The sequence below is a fragment of the Conger conger genome, chromosome 2, assembly GCF_963514075.1.
Source record: "Conger conger chromosome 2, fConCon1.1, whole genome shotgun sequence".
Lineage (NCBI taxonomy): Eukaryota > Metazoa > Chordata > Actinopteri > Anguilliformes > Congridae > Conger > Conger conger.
Window position 1 is genome coordinate 48,357,030 of NC_083761.1, and position 13,655 is coordinate 48,370,684.

General features: G+C 42.1%; 1 protein-coding gene across 3 annotated transcripts; it reads right to left on the minus strand.

Annotated features, from left to right (window-relative positions):
- Positions 1-2,067: 2,067 nt before the first annotated feature.
- On the minus strand, positions 2,068-13,492 carry ubtf (upstream binding transcription factor). Of its 3 annotated transcripts, none has more exons than XM_061231979.1 (22): positions 12,944-13,492; positions 11,941-12,034; positions 9,846-9,901; positions 8,909-9,081; positions 8,541-8,624; positions 8,225-8,380; positions 7,697-7,761; positions 6,959-7,088; positions 6,641-6,751; positions 6,379-6,512; positions 6,070-6,211; positions 5,883-5,924; positions 5,678-5,779; positions 5,313-5,468; positions 5,032-5,178; positions 4,815-4,925; positions 4,636-4,724; positions 4,162-4,351; positions 3,934-3,981; positions 3,752-3,820; positions 3,542-3,667; positions 2,068-3,424 (listed from the first exon to the last, which is right to left on the minus strand). In XM_061231979.1, the coding sequence occupies exons 3-22, from the start codon at positions 9,880-9,882 to the stop codon at positions 3,326-3,328; spliced, it is 2,211 nt and encodes a 736-aa protein (XP_061087963.1). In that variant the 5' UTR covers positions 9,883-9,901; positions 11,941-12,034; positions 12,944-13,492; the 3' UTR covers positions 2,068-3,325. The 3 variants fall into 3 exon arrangements, with proteins under 3 accessions (XP_061087963.1, XP_061087960.1, XP_061087961.1); XM_061231976.1 differs by having other exon boundaries at positions 8,909-9,084; XM_061231977.1 differs by lacking the exon at positions 12,944-13,492 and adding an exon at positions 12,373-12,687 and having other exon boundaries at positions 8,909-9,084.
- Positions 13,493-13,655: the final 163 nt, after the last annotated feature.

Here is a 13,655-nt window from a genome sequence, read left to right on the forward strand (position 1 = left end):
GCAAATAGAAGGGCGGTGTTGAACAATTTAAACCCAAGTATTGTCTTTAATTTTGCTAAGCGGAACATAGTTGAAAGCAATGTATTTATTTAAGTTTTTAATCTTTTTTTCTGTTTTCATTACACGAGGTCACATCAACTAGCTGTAAACAGTAAATATTTGGGCAGTGGTACAATTTCGTGATTGAATACACCGCACTAATCAGAAACAGATGAGAAGCCAACTGTCCTATGACTTTTGGTCCCCTAAAATGGGTGGGGGGGGGGGGACTATATATAAAAAGGTTTGTAATTCCAATACAGATTACTCGATAATGATGCAAGTACACCCTTTCAAATTAAAGGGGACATTCTGTACTTTAACCTCATTCATTGCTTAATTTCAAACCCAATGCGCTGGAGTACAGAGCCAAAAGAACAGACATCGTACCACTGAGCAAATACTTACGGACTGCACTTGGCTGCTCTCTGTTGCCCGATTTTTTATAGTTTTAGTTTTTTTATAATCGTTCATTAGGTATCCTTTAATAAAAAAACTTTTCAGTAATGTATTTTACATTTAGTTTAGTCAGTTAACTCGATTTCAGTTTACTAAAAAACGTGATTGCTTTATCAAATCATCTTTTTTTTTTATTAGCACACCTCTATCAACACATTTCACAAAAACAAAACAACTATTAAGAGGTGTGAAACCCAGGGCCATTTAACATTCCCATTTAAGAACTCAATTGAAACAAAATAGGAGATCACATACAGGGGACCAGGACAGACACAGAGCTACATTACCTCGCACACTGTCAGTGGTGACTAAAATGAGAAGAGAATGCCAAGTTTGTTAAAAACAAAGTTTACTTGCCCAAATAGTAAATGGCAGGGAATACAGAACACAGAGCTATAGAAAACATCAGAAATGTTTCATATTTATAAGCCGTACAAATTTGCAAAGCTTTTTTTTCCCACATTTTATAATTTCTACAAAAAATATGGAGGGGAATAGAAACTAAACAAAGAAAACATACAAAGTAAAACATGTCCATCCCCTCTAAGGGCAGCCAACGTGCCAAACTGTACAGATCAAATCACCTTCCCCAGTCTCACTGGCTTCTGCAAGTGCCAGTGAGAGTCCATGACTAAAGATACAAATAAAACAATATCCACCTGTTACAAATAGCATTATGTACAAATACCTTACAACAATACAGAACCAAAAAAAAAAAAAAGGGAAAAAAAGCAGCTAACAGCCCCCCCGCCCTCACCTTTAGTTTGGCCCACCCCACCCCCATATACACATATTTATTTGCCCCTTTCCTAGCTCAGGATCTCCTTCCAAAATTATAAATACCCTGATCTGCAGCTGCTTAGAATGTGTGGTTCATCCTGGTCACTTATTCAGAGTCTGAAGGGTGTACAACCACACCTGGGCCTTTACCAGTTTAACTCCAAATGAACCCATGGCTCCGTGAAAGAAATGCAGCTAAAACAGTTGTGCAAGGTGATTGGGGGACATTGCACTGATGATCCTGGCCAGTTATGTAGCCACACTTAGCGCTGAAATGCTGTTCAGCACACCTCCGAAAATGAGTCTACCTGCCAATATCAGTACTGTTAGTCTTGGTGATCCTTCGACAGTATGGTGGGAGGTGAATGGTGGTTCAAGACAGGGAGAAGTCAGGATTACTCGGGCTCATTCTCTTCAGTGTCTATGCTGGTTCAAACTGTGGAGAACGGTTGAATGCTGGCATTCCTTTGCTTAAACAAAGGGTTTTAGAAGCATGTCCCTGTGTTCATGTATACGGTATTGGGTTTTTACAAGAAAGCACTTGCACAGTCTTAAGAACTGCTCCCCAACAAAGGCTTGGGAAGCAGTTTTGGAAAGGAAGAAACAGGGGTGGGAGGAAATTGGATTAAGTGCACGTCTTGTTTGGGATAAACTGGGAATTAAAAGGTCAGTTAAAATGGAAATAAATATAACTGTCTTTCAATTTAATAAAAAATGATTGTAAAATAGTGGTTAACAGAGGGATTAGACACCAATTTGATTGTATCAGGGATAGTGCCCAACAAAAAATTTCTGCATCTCAAAAACATTTAATAACTTTAGGCCAAATTTAGGTTCAGACCGGTGCTGGTATAACTGAAAATCCATATTTAACATTACCGTTTTCAGTAGATACACATTGCATTAATTGCTAAACTGAGTAATTGGATGTAGCACCATTTAATATCAAGGGTTGTACATACCAATATCTATTAGACAGTGCAAACTGACAATAATCTGAACTACAAAGCAACATGAATATTAAACTGAAACAAATTTACATCATTAAAAAAAAAAAAATCAATGCTCACTAACTTAGAAGTTCTGATATTCATTACTCAGCATCTTAAATCCAAACAACTATGTAGAAGTGGACGTGACGGATGTAAACAGAAATGATTCCTCCAACGGTTGTTTGAGACAAAAGGCACCATTTGTCTGGCATTCCACCTACCAGCAAAGTGCGCTCAAAATGGCTTCATTCTTCCTGAAAATACCACATTGTTAAAAAATGACCAAAATTAAACAAGGAAATAAAACAATTTGTCTGAACAAATAAATGAAAATAAAAGTTTACACAACATTCTCAAGAGTGCAGTTACTTGGTCCCTGATACCCTCCCAAATTCTTCTCCAAATAAGCGTTCTGTGGTTCAGGCCTCATGGGTGTTGGGGCCAGAAGGGGAGAAATGCTCAGAAAAGCAGTTGAGCTGGAAAACGATTCAGCACTGAAAACCAACATGAGCTGGGAGGTACATTCTTGACCCACCTATAACATGGGGGCCTTTGTATTACAGCATAAACTTGCAAATAATATATATAATGAAGAAAGTGGATTCCAGTTCCAATTTCCCCCTCAGTTGCTTAACACTTGAGGTACAATAATCAGGAATGAAAGGAAAACCAACTTCCCTAATGCTCTGGGGGAAAAAGAAAAAAGAAAAAGAATCCAGCAAGCTGTGCATGCTGAAGAAGCTCCAGTAGCTGGCCACAGCACTGGGATATCACTGCTGTGATGATGGGGCTCAGAGCTGTGTGTCAAGGGGAAAAAGGAGGGGTTCCAGTGGCCTCTGCGTGTCGTGTTCTCTATTCGCGGTCTCCTTTTCCCCAGCTCACAAAAAGATTGAGAAGCAGAAGGGAAATAAAGTGAGATGACGTTCTACAAAAAAAAACTGATGAACAGCGAAAGAGATGCGAGTAGACGGGCACCCCCTGTTGGCCGGGCAGGTGAGTGCTGGGTGGTGCAGGGCTGCGCAGTATCTTGGCTCAGTCATTCAGGGTGTTGCGGTTCAGTCCGAGTCCGAGTCCGAGGAGTCCTCAGAGCTGGAGCCACTGCTACTGCTCCCAGATTTGTTCTCCTTGTCCTCTGCCTCGTCATCTTCCTCGTTCTGCAGGGTTCAATTCAAAGCAATGTTCTTCATCTGTGTGGTACCAAATGCTGACCTTAAATGACCAAATTCTTAATGAAATATCACTTATGATTGCGGTATTACTTAGCCTCTCACCTCCTCTTCATCGTCATCATCATCCTCATCTTCATCGCTGTCTTCCTCGCTGGACGAATCATCTGACGAAGCCTTCTCTTCCTCCTCATCATCATCGTCGTCATCATCGTCGTCTTCCTCAGAGTCCTGAGAGAAGGTAGAGATGGGGATGAGCATCAGTGTCTCTTCACTGCTGCATATTGATGGGTGTATGGAGCCAGGTAAACTCACAGATTTTTTGGCAGCTGCAGCCTTTACTTTGGCATTCGTTCCACCAGGTTTAGCAGTACTTTTACGTTTCTGAATTGGGGCGGGGGGAAAAAGCAAAGTTAACCCATCATTATGAACAGAAATGAAGTCAGACCATTTCTTGCAAATACCAGTCTGCCCTGCCTCAGTTGCGTCATACTTACATTTGAGTTGTACTCGGTGTATGTGGCTCTTTCTTGTGATGACAAACTCTGCAGTATGACAAGAAGGTCACAGTAAATGAAGGGTCTTTTAGGAGTGCATTAGCAATTAGACAGTTTTACTCAGTTGTACAAATTTTGATAAGCACCGTCAACAAAGCTCCGCCACGCCAATTATGTTTATGTAATGCTTCCCCCTCAAAATTTTGCAAAAGAGCAGGCCTGCCATACCTTAAGCCAGTGCTCCAGTTGGACCTTGTACTGTTTCTGTTTCTCCTCCGCCATTTTCTTATAGCGGTCCTTCTCTCTCTGGGGTAGCCGCTGCCAGCGGCCACCAATCTCTCCCATGCGCTCCTTCATAGGCAGGTGGTTTAGCTCCCCACCAGAAAGCAGCTCCTGTGAGAATTTCTGGTACCCATTCCTGAAGGACAGCAGGGGATAGAGAATAAGGCACAACAGGAACATTTCTGTGATATTGTATTGTTGTGTATTTGTTACAGTGTTGTATCCTGAGACCACCAATGTAAGGGAGCTTTGCTCCCAATTGGCCTCTTCTCGGTTAAATAAAAGCTATCCATCGATCCACCCACCTTCCGAAATCATGTGAAAGTAGGATGCAAAATTACTACCTTCAAGACACAGATGGACAGAAACAGAGTCGTTTGAGAAAGAAACACACACAGACACAGGTCTTCAGATACTTACGATGGAGGTTTCTTTGGCTCGCCTTCAAACTTCATCTTTTTCCCTGAGGTGATGATGGTGGCCGGGGAGCGCATCTCACTCAGCTCCCTCTGAGAAGACAAAACGGTAACGGTGAATACTGACCATCTATACTTGGCTATGATACAGACTGAAAAGGGACATCCACCAAACTGTCCTACCTCGTATCTCTTTTGGTCTTCCGCAGCCTTTTTAATCCACATGATTTTCTCCTTCTTTTCCATGGTGTTCCAAGCTGCCTCCATAGCCTTCTGGGCCTTTGTCCGGTCATTCTGTAGAAACAAAGCAGTTGAAATGCAACACGAGGGACACAGCCAAAACGAGATGAAGAGAAAAGCACCTTTTTGGACACGTGTCCCCTAGCAAACCCGTACGCACCCTGAACCTGGCCAGGTAGTCCCCGATGACGCTGAGCTGCCAGATTTCCTGCGCGTTCTTGGGTGACTCCGGCAGCCGGCTGCGTTCCTCCTGGACCTTCTTCTCTGAGTCGGCTTTCAGAGACGCCTCCAGGCGCTTGTACTTCTCCTAAAGGGTGGCAGCGCACAGCAAGCCCGTCAGCCCAGTTACATGAACGCCCGCTTAATCTACACTTGATGGGCAGAGTCGTTACCCAATGTGCCATGAACAAAGTGCAACGTTTCAGCGTTGTGAATCCTGACCTTCTTCTTGGCAGATAGTTCGTTCCACATGCGTGCCAAAGCTCGTGTCAGCTCGCTCTCGGACAGTTCTGGCCTTTCCTGGTGCAGCTTGTGCCGCTTCTCCTCCGCAAAGATGAACATGGCGGAAATGGGACGCTTTGGCTTCTCTGAGCCCGCCTGCACAGGGAACACAGCCAGCTCAGTCAATGAACAACTGAAGACGACACACCGTAATCCCATAGACCTGTAGAACTACTATTCCAGGTTTTTACCATTTTCCTCACTATATAAAACACATCCATTACATTTGACTTATACACGTCAATGGTTGAGCTGTTCCATAAAGTGTTTACAACCAATTGCAAGTTTAGAATGGACTCTTTTACCTTTGTTTTGGAGTTCTTCCTGGAGGTGGCGCTGCCCTTTTTGTTGAAGCCAAGCATTTTGTCCTCGCCCAGCACCCGCTGCTGCTCTTCCTCAGAAATACTCTGGTAGGAGAAAAGCACAATTAACACTTATGTCTTTATGAGAAACATAGGCCTGCAACATAACCATCTCAGCAGAAACAAGAACATAGGAGATGGTACTTACACATAGAAACCGGTTCATCTCAATTTCATACTCTTTCTTTTTCTGAAAAATAAAAAGGGAGTTCCATATTAATCCAAAGTTGTAGAAATTCTCCAGTAATTAAACTTTGTTTTCCAGATAAAGTGAGGGAGGAATCAAGTGACTGAAAGAAGGCGAAAGGGAGAAACCCATATGACAAGACACAAACCTGTTCACAGCGTTTCTGGTAACCGTCCTTCTCATTCTGTTTGAGAAGTTTCCACTGCTGGCTGCAAATGACCATCCGCTCGGTGCTGGGCACGTCCTTCATGGTGGACATGAGCTCTGCGCAGAACATGGAGTAGCCATTCCTAGACAACACACAACAAACCATCACTTCAGTCCACAAAGCCAATGAAAACCATTCACTACTGTACATTTTATTACTGGCATGAGACTCTGGCAAAGATTAAGCGTTTACACTTTTACCAGCCACTTTCACAGCTGTGAAGGCTGTGCTCGGGAGGGCAGTACTTACGGCGGAGGTTTAGTAGGCCTGCCGTCAAACTTGTCTTTCAGCTGCCTTTCAGCCTTGGTAAGAGTGGACTTGTTGATGTCATCCTGGGACATGTTGAGTTCTGGATGCTGCTGAATGAATTCCCGCATTGCTTCCTGTGGAGTGGACACAGGGTAGGATCACAAAATGTCAAGGAAGTGATGAACAGATGGCTCGCACAAATATGCAATATAGTGCACGCGCAGCACGCGCAGCACGCGGAGCAAACAGACCAGATGCATACCTCATACAGTTTCTGTTGTTCCAATGACTTATTGATCCACTTGAGCCTCTTTTTGTCAGAAAGCTGTGTCCACTGTTTCCCCAGGCTCTCCTTGACATCTTTTGTTGTTGCCTGTTAACAATTGCCAATAAACTCAGTTCACCTCATCATAACAGAGTTGCATTTAACAACCGCATTTTACTTTTTAGACTGCATTTTAATGTGTCAGTTTAACACAGACAGGTACAATAACAACTTAGTTTTAAGTTAAAGCACGGGAGTTGATATAAGACTATGTGCGCCCTGCATTTTGGGGAGCAACCATTGGCTTGTACTCACGTCCGGGTGTATCTTGAGGACAGCTTTCTTTTCATGGTTGTACCACAACTGCTGGGGCGTCTTGGGCTTCTCAGGCACATCTGAGCGCTTCATGTTCTTCATGTTCTCCATCAGGTCTGGATGCTCCTCCCTGTGAAATCACACCCACAGGCCATTTGTACCTCTTTCTGCCCAAAAATAAATGTTTGCAGTTTGCAAGGCAATCTGCAGATAAGTACGTGTCCTGTGAAAAAGACACATTTACATTACATGTGTAACGGCCACGGTATGTAGCATTCGTGTCTGCACTGCTTCTCCCTAGTTGTGTTTCTTGCACTATTTCTCCAGTGAGTTTTCCAATTGTTTATATTTGTTATACAGTTGTATTGTGCTTCTGTCAGTGCAGCACAATTTGTGTACTTAAGTTCTGAAGTAAGAGAGTTAGTCATTGATATTGCTCATTATATTTATATTTCATGATAAAAAGACTTACATGATGGAAGACTTGCATTAAGAAAATGTCCCTAAGAGTTTTGTGGATGGTCCAGCTCCTAGCATCTTTTCCCCCTCTCAATTTCTCACTTTCAGTTTTTCTGCACTGTAGTAATTGTGCCACTCCAAAGCAGGCTAATTAGCCCTCAGTATATTTGAGCATTATCAGTCCCCTCCACCGCATCATTCAAGTATGTATATTGTGTGTCCATTTGTTAAAATACCTCTCACCAGTTATTATCACATAACTTTGTGGTAAATTCTTACCTGAATCTCCCCATGTTGTGCTCAAATACTTCCTTTTCCCTCTGAAAGTCTTGCATGTACTTTGCCTAGTATTTAAAGAAACAGACAGTCCATTCAGTGATAAAATTAAACTTTGAAAACATAGAATGCTAATTTGCACACGGCCGCAGCCATTAGAGGCAGTCAGAGTGTTTGAGCTGATAGGGGCCTGCTGAGGGCAGCAGAGAACAGTGGCGATGCAGCATTTCGTGGAAAACGCATGCAGATGGTTCTCGTATGGCTGTACCACTGCAACCCACAAAACTGAACACAGATTTTGTTTTCCAGTGACAAGCAGCATTCAACCACTCCCCACATTTCTGTCAGACAGCTCCAAACAATAAAAACTGTACACGGCATTCTGTTCTGACAGAGCAAGTTGAGACAGTAATTATAATCTGTCTAAGAATCATGATATTTAATCAAACTTCAAAATCAAAAGACCCATTTCCCATCAAACTTCCCCTACACAGTGAAGGGGGTTATATAACAGAGAACTTGGCTGTTCACCTTCTTGCGATCCGGGAGTTCTCGGTACTTCTTGGATAGGATCTTTGTGAGGTCAAGGTTGCTCATTTCAGGGTGGAGTTTGGCATATTTAGCCCTTTTTTCCATGAAGAATCGAAAGTATGGGGTAAGAGGTTTCTTTGGGAAGTCAGGGTGTTTCTGTTTCAAAACATAAACCAGGAGAGAACAAGTTAGACCTATTCAGAAAATGATCTAGGAGAAATAAATGTGTCCTATTGCTACTATTGCTTTTTCAATGGTGCTGCAAACCAACATATCTGAACTGAACATGCCTAAAAGCTTGGGCATGCTTGCCTACCTTCAAATTTTTGCCCTTGTAGGGGTTTTTGATATAGTCCTGGGCATCAACGATGAGCTCCGACAGTGTGCGAAATTTGCGTACCTGAAACAATCATACAGAAACGACGGCATCAATGAACAAATTTCAAATTTATCAAGGTTTCAATATTGCATTAAAACAAGGCAAGCAGTCTTATATATTATATATCTTATATATGAAACGGAAAAAAATTATAACAGCCTAGTATCAGAAGTCTATCATTTAAAATTCTTTGGAAATTTCACAGGTCTCCTTTCATAGACTAAGCTGCACTGGCTCCTTGTGTCACTAAACAAGAATCCAGAGACATTATGCTGCAGTCCTTCATCCTTCCCATCAGTGCCTACCTCTCGGGAAACTTGGACCCACTTCTGCTTGCACATTTCTGCAGAGTAGTGATTGAACGACACCTTCTCCCAGTCCAAGTGTGACTCGGCTGTCTTGTACTTGCTGAGGTCATTTTGTGGAAGGTTCACCTTCATACCATCCAACAACTTCAGCAGGTCATCCTTGCCCCAGGCTACTGCCGCAAAATACAGATAAATTACAATCATGTACACAGATAGATCAGCTGTATGGCTTCACAAGTGTTTGTGTGCATGTGTGAATCTCTGTTAGTACCTTAAGGACCATCTACGATCGCACACAAATTATTGTTATGTGCATATTAGTGTTGTTATGCATAGGGAGAATGTAAATGCTGCTGTAAGGTCACACGTCATTGTAATTGCCAACTTGAAAGATGACTGTATTGAACTGATGATGCATTAAATAGTAAGCATCATCATTTTATATTTAGACAAGTTTGAAATAGCAAACTCTCAAGCTTTGAAAAGTATATCAATAAATGGTTCTTATGATTTCACAACAAGTGAGTACATCAACAAATCGCTCATAAAAGCATAAATGAATACACTGTTCACAAGATTAACCCCTTCATAGTACAGTAATCTCTGTATTGGCTCTTATCACAACATTCCTGTTTTGAATTAGGTTTATTTTAAAAGGTCAGGACAATGCCTCAGGACATGCAGTCATAATATAAGGGCTCAGCGTATAACAAGATAAAATCCTTCCAAAGCACAGCTCTTTATATGATCTTTACAGCTTCTATAAGTAACAGATATTGTTCTAGTATTATTATTCAGCTCTCTAATAACCACATGCACCTCGATTTAAGGCTTCTCTGACACAGATAAAGGTGCACTGCTAATATACCGAAGAACATTGTGGGCTGAGAGAGCTTACCTGTGACATTAATATAATTTCTGTTTACAACCTTACCTTGATCTTTAGCAGTGGCTTCCATTTCTCCATTCATTCTCTTGAGCCTCCCTTATCTGTAGAAATACAGTTAGTGATGGCAGGTCAGTTGCAAACAACTATTAGATGGATACATACAAATGCACACCTGCATCCAAATATCAATAAAATTGGAAACACCACCTTGAATGGCATTTGTTTTCAAAAATAAATATTATTAGAAAATGATTTACATAGTAGCACACCATATCATCTGATTTCTGGTTCCTGTGTACAGAATTAATATTTTCTTACCAACCATACTAGACAATAGACAATGAAAGATATGAATGCCTAGGTTGTACATATATAACTCAGAAAAGCAGTAACTATAAGTGTGCTATAAAATGACTCATTAACACATCTCATTTATTTCATAAAAAAATAATATGTAAATATATATATTTTTAATTCAACCAATGTGATCTTATTAAAATATTCACCAAACCTGAATTTCACCAAAACAATAAGCTTAAACCAATAAATTGCTGAGGAAGATGTAATGGAATATGCATCTTTTTATTGTATTTTTCAAGAAGCGGTGGCCCTTTTCAACCTATAAAATTCCTAGGACCTTAGGGTTAACATAATCCAACCCAACATGATGTTTAAGTGTTCCTCATTACACCGCCCATCTAAGCGTTTTCCACTACATAAGACATGTTTATAGCTAGGTTTGTGACGGATTCGGACCTCAAAGCACTCAGTACACTGCACTGCACGGTAGGGGGAATGCCTCTGATAAACCATTTCGACAACTCCGTTATTGTTCTTCGTTGTTCCTCCTCTTCTACCGTTCGATTGAATGCATTTCTTACTCTTGTGCTACATCCACGCGATCTAATCTGATTGAGGATTTTTGGGGCTGGTCGGATGGTGCGGGAGGAGGAAGCGAACACGCAACTGTGTGACAGGCAGCAGCAAGCAACCAGCTGACCACGGAGGATCTGCTTTCGGCTTCTGCTAACGGGGAAATGGTGCCGGGATCACTGGCTCGACTGCAAAATGCCCGACCTGCCTCATAACGCACACCCACAGAGTGGAGCCAGCTTACGCAATGGTGCTCGGCAATCTCCCCGCATCGTGCTCGTCAGTACAAAGGAACTAGGACCGTTTTACTTAGATTAAATGTGGTCGAATAACTGGTGTCACTGGGAACCATCGAAACGATCCAAACGATAGTTTCGTTGATTTCACGGAAAGCCTCTTGTACGATTTAATTCGGAGAAAATGGAAGACTGGGGGCTCTCCAGCGACGTGTTACCGACTCAGAAACAAATGGCGGCCGTGACAAACACCCAAAGCGCCCTTACTAAGCCGCGTATTCTGCCGATCAGGAAGGTTTACAACTCGCTAGCCAAAAGGCCAGATAAAATAACGTGAATTGTTATTACGTTGGCTTATTTGTTAAACTTAGCCTACTCAGTCGTTGCTGGATATTTAAAATGAAATATTTCATTCAGGATCAGTATTTTATTTGCCGTTTTCGCAGAAGCATTTTGTTCAACAAGCTGTCCCAAATGTCTCATCTTTTAGGTTGAAATGGTAAAAACGTTAACGTTTTACTAAATAATTACACTGGCTTTTTCAAATAAACGACCATTATCTGCGTATAGCCGGCATAATAGTTCATTAGCTTCCTACAAAGTAATTTTGTGCACGGTACGTTCCGTGTTTAAGATGGCTACAGCGCTAGACCCCGTGTGGAAGCTTTTGTTCAGGGAGACCTGAGGTCCCTGAAATCAGACTGAAGAAGCGTTTCACGTGTTTATCACCAAACTGCTTAACCATGTAATCGTGTAATGTCTACATTTATAACTATATTTTACATATGCAAAAACATTTAGGAAGAGTAGTGTTTTTAATGACATGGTATAACCACATACGAAGAGCGGAAGATCTGGTCATGCAAGGCTGGGGTGCCGAGCAACGCTGACGGTGGAGTGTCGTTGACCTCTACCAACCTAACGTTATATCGGGGAAACCGAGCAGACTGCATTGGAAACGCCCAATGTAATACATTAGTGAATAAGCAAAACATTTACCATGTATATTTTCTAAAAATACAAACACTTACCTTCGTAAAATCGTGGGGTGGAACCCGACGCCGTAAGCTTTCGGGCAGGGGTTCAGTGGCGGTATGGCGGCAGTAACGTTACGGTCTTCAAAGGCTGGAGGGGCATAACAAAAAAGGATAAATATCGCAGAATATCGTAATGTCAAAAAAAAAGTCAAATCTGTTGTACACCATTAAAATGGTTTACCAAACAATACAAGTATATTACTTAAGTTTAATTTTTACTACAGAATACTAAGGTTGCTTTTATCGAAAATCACATCCGAAAGGGAAAGCAGTGAGGCTAGAGCTACTAGCATGGCGACTCGGCTTGCTCGACGAAGAACCGCCATGCTCGGATCCACACATACCCTACCCAACTAGCAAGTTGGCTGTATATCCAGGCAAGGCAAGAGAAAATCGGCTTAAATCACAACCACGATATCTACTAACCTTGCCACGAATGTCGATGGCCCTGGAAAATATTTAGGGGCAACGGAAAGGAAACCGTGTCTTTTCACGAACGTGGCTTTGGCGGGTCTGCCTGAGCCGAGAGAGAGACAAGCCCTTACGGTGAGAAATTAAACTACGATCCCAGATGGCTAACCAGAGAGGCGGCGGGTTATCCCTACAGCCACCGCGTGGAGGTCTACGGTTGAGAAAGCAGTGTTTCACGATAAGAAAAAAATCTAAATTGTGCAGTCGGTGTAATCTTACTTGCAATTTCCCGAGGACTAACGAACACTTGAGTTGGAAAAGTGTTTCTAAACACAAGACTAACGTTAAACCATTCCACTTGTACCCAGGACCTAAAACCAGAGAATCGGCATGGCGACCTCGAAATGCACCCTTCCCTTTCAGGAAATATGTTGTTCAAATACGCATTTTTCAAACTAAGCCTTAAATAGACGAAATAAGTAAACAAACAGCGGAAGGCTTTAATCGGACCGATTTGCCATTGTTTTGTTTAACTTTAAAGCATTTAAATGGGCTGTGTTGCTTTTAAATCGGCTGGGTGACTTACCTGTCTCGGTGCGCGTGTCGAGCTCGTTGTGGTAGGGTTGGGTTGAATGTTAGCCAGCACTGCGCCGCTGGTCCAGGGCAGAGACACTCCAGTCCCCGCAGAGATGGGAACTTCCCCCGCCTCCATCTCACTTGCTCTCTCCCTCTGTCTCTTCCAGTCAGCGGCCGGCACTCTCACACCAGCCATTCTTCTTCCGAGCGTGGAGGCATCCACAACTTCTCTATCTCCTCTGCACTCTTGTTCAACTATCGTTATGTTTTTACATTTAGCTCTAGCCTCTTTCGTGGCTAATCGAATTTCGCCGCGTTCGCTTGTACACCAAATAACTTTTAGTTTAATTTTGACAGGACATTGAGTATTTAATTTAAACATGTTTACAGTATTATTTTAATGTTGGATTGAAATTGATGTTAAATCGAGGACGTGAAATAAAGTTGTTGAAATATTTCCCGTGTGTATCTGACTCAATAATAATCTTGTTCCACAGTGTTGTTGACCATTTCCGAAAGCGAAACACACTCAAAAGCGACTTTCATTGATAGTCTTGAGCGTTGTATTTTTTTCTCCTTTGCATAGGCTATTTGGCAGCTTCATTTTTCATGTAATTTCTCTCAACTCCACCTTGCCTGTTTGTGGGCGGCTCCTAAATCAGCCAATCCTGGAGGCAGAATCCCCTGAAAATGAATGACATTCCAATAAACGCGCAGACTCG

What these genes read in the sequence shown, in the direction of transcription:
- ubtf (XM_061231976.1), bottom strand. Translation starts at nt 9,882, where the DNA reads ATGAATGGAGAAATGGAAGCCACTGCTAAAGATCAAG. An exon ending in GGGTCCAAGTTTCCCGAGAG is followed by an intron (nt 8,625 to 8,908) that starts GTAGGCACTGAT and finishes TGATTGTTTCAG; the next exon opens with GTACGCAAATTTCGCACACT. An exon ending in ACTACCTGGCCAGGTTCAGG is followed by an intron (nt 4,926 to 5,031) that starts GTGCGTACGGGT and finishes TTGTTTCTACAG; the next exon opens with AATGACCGGACAAAGGCCCA.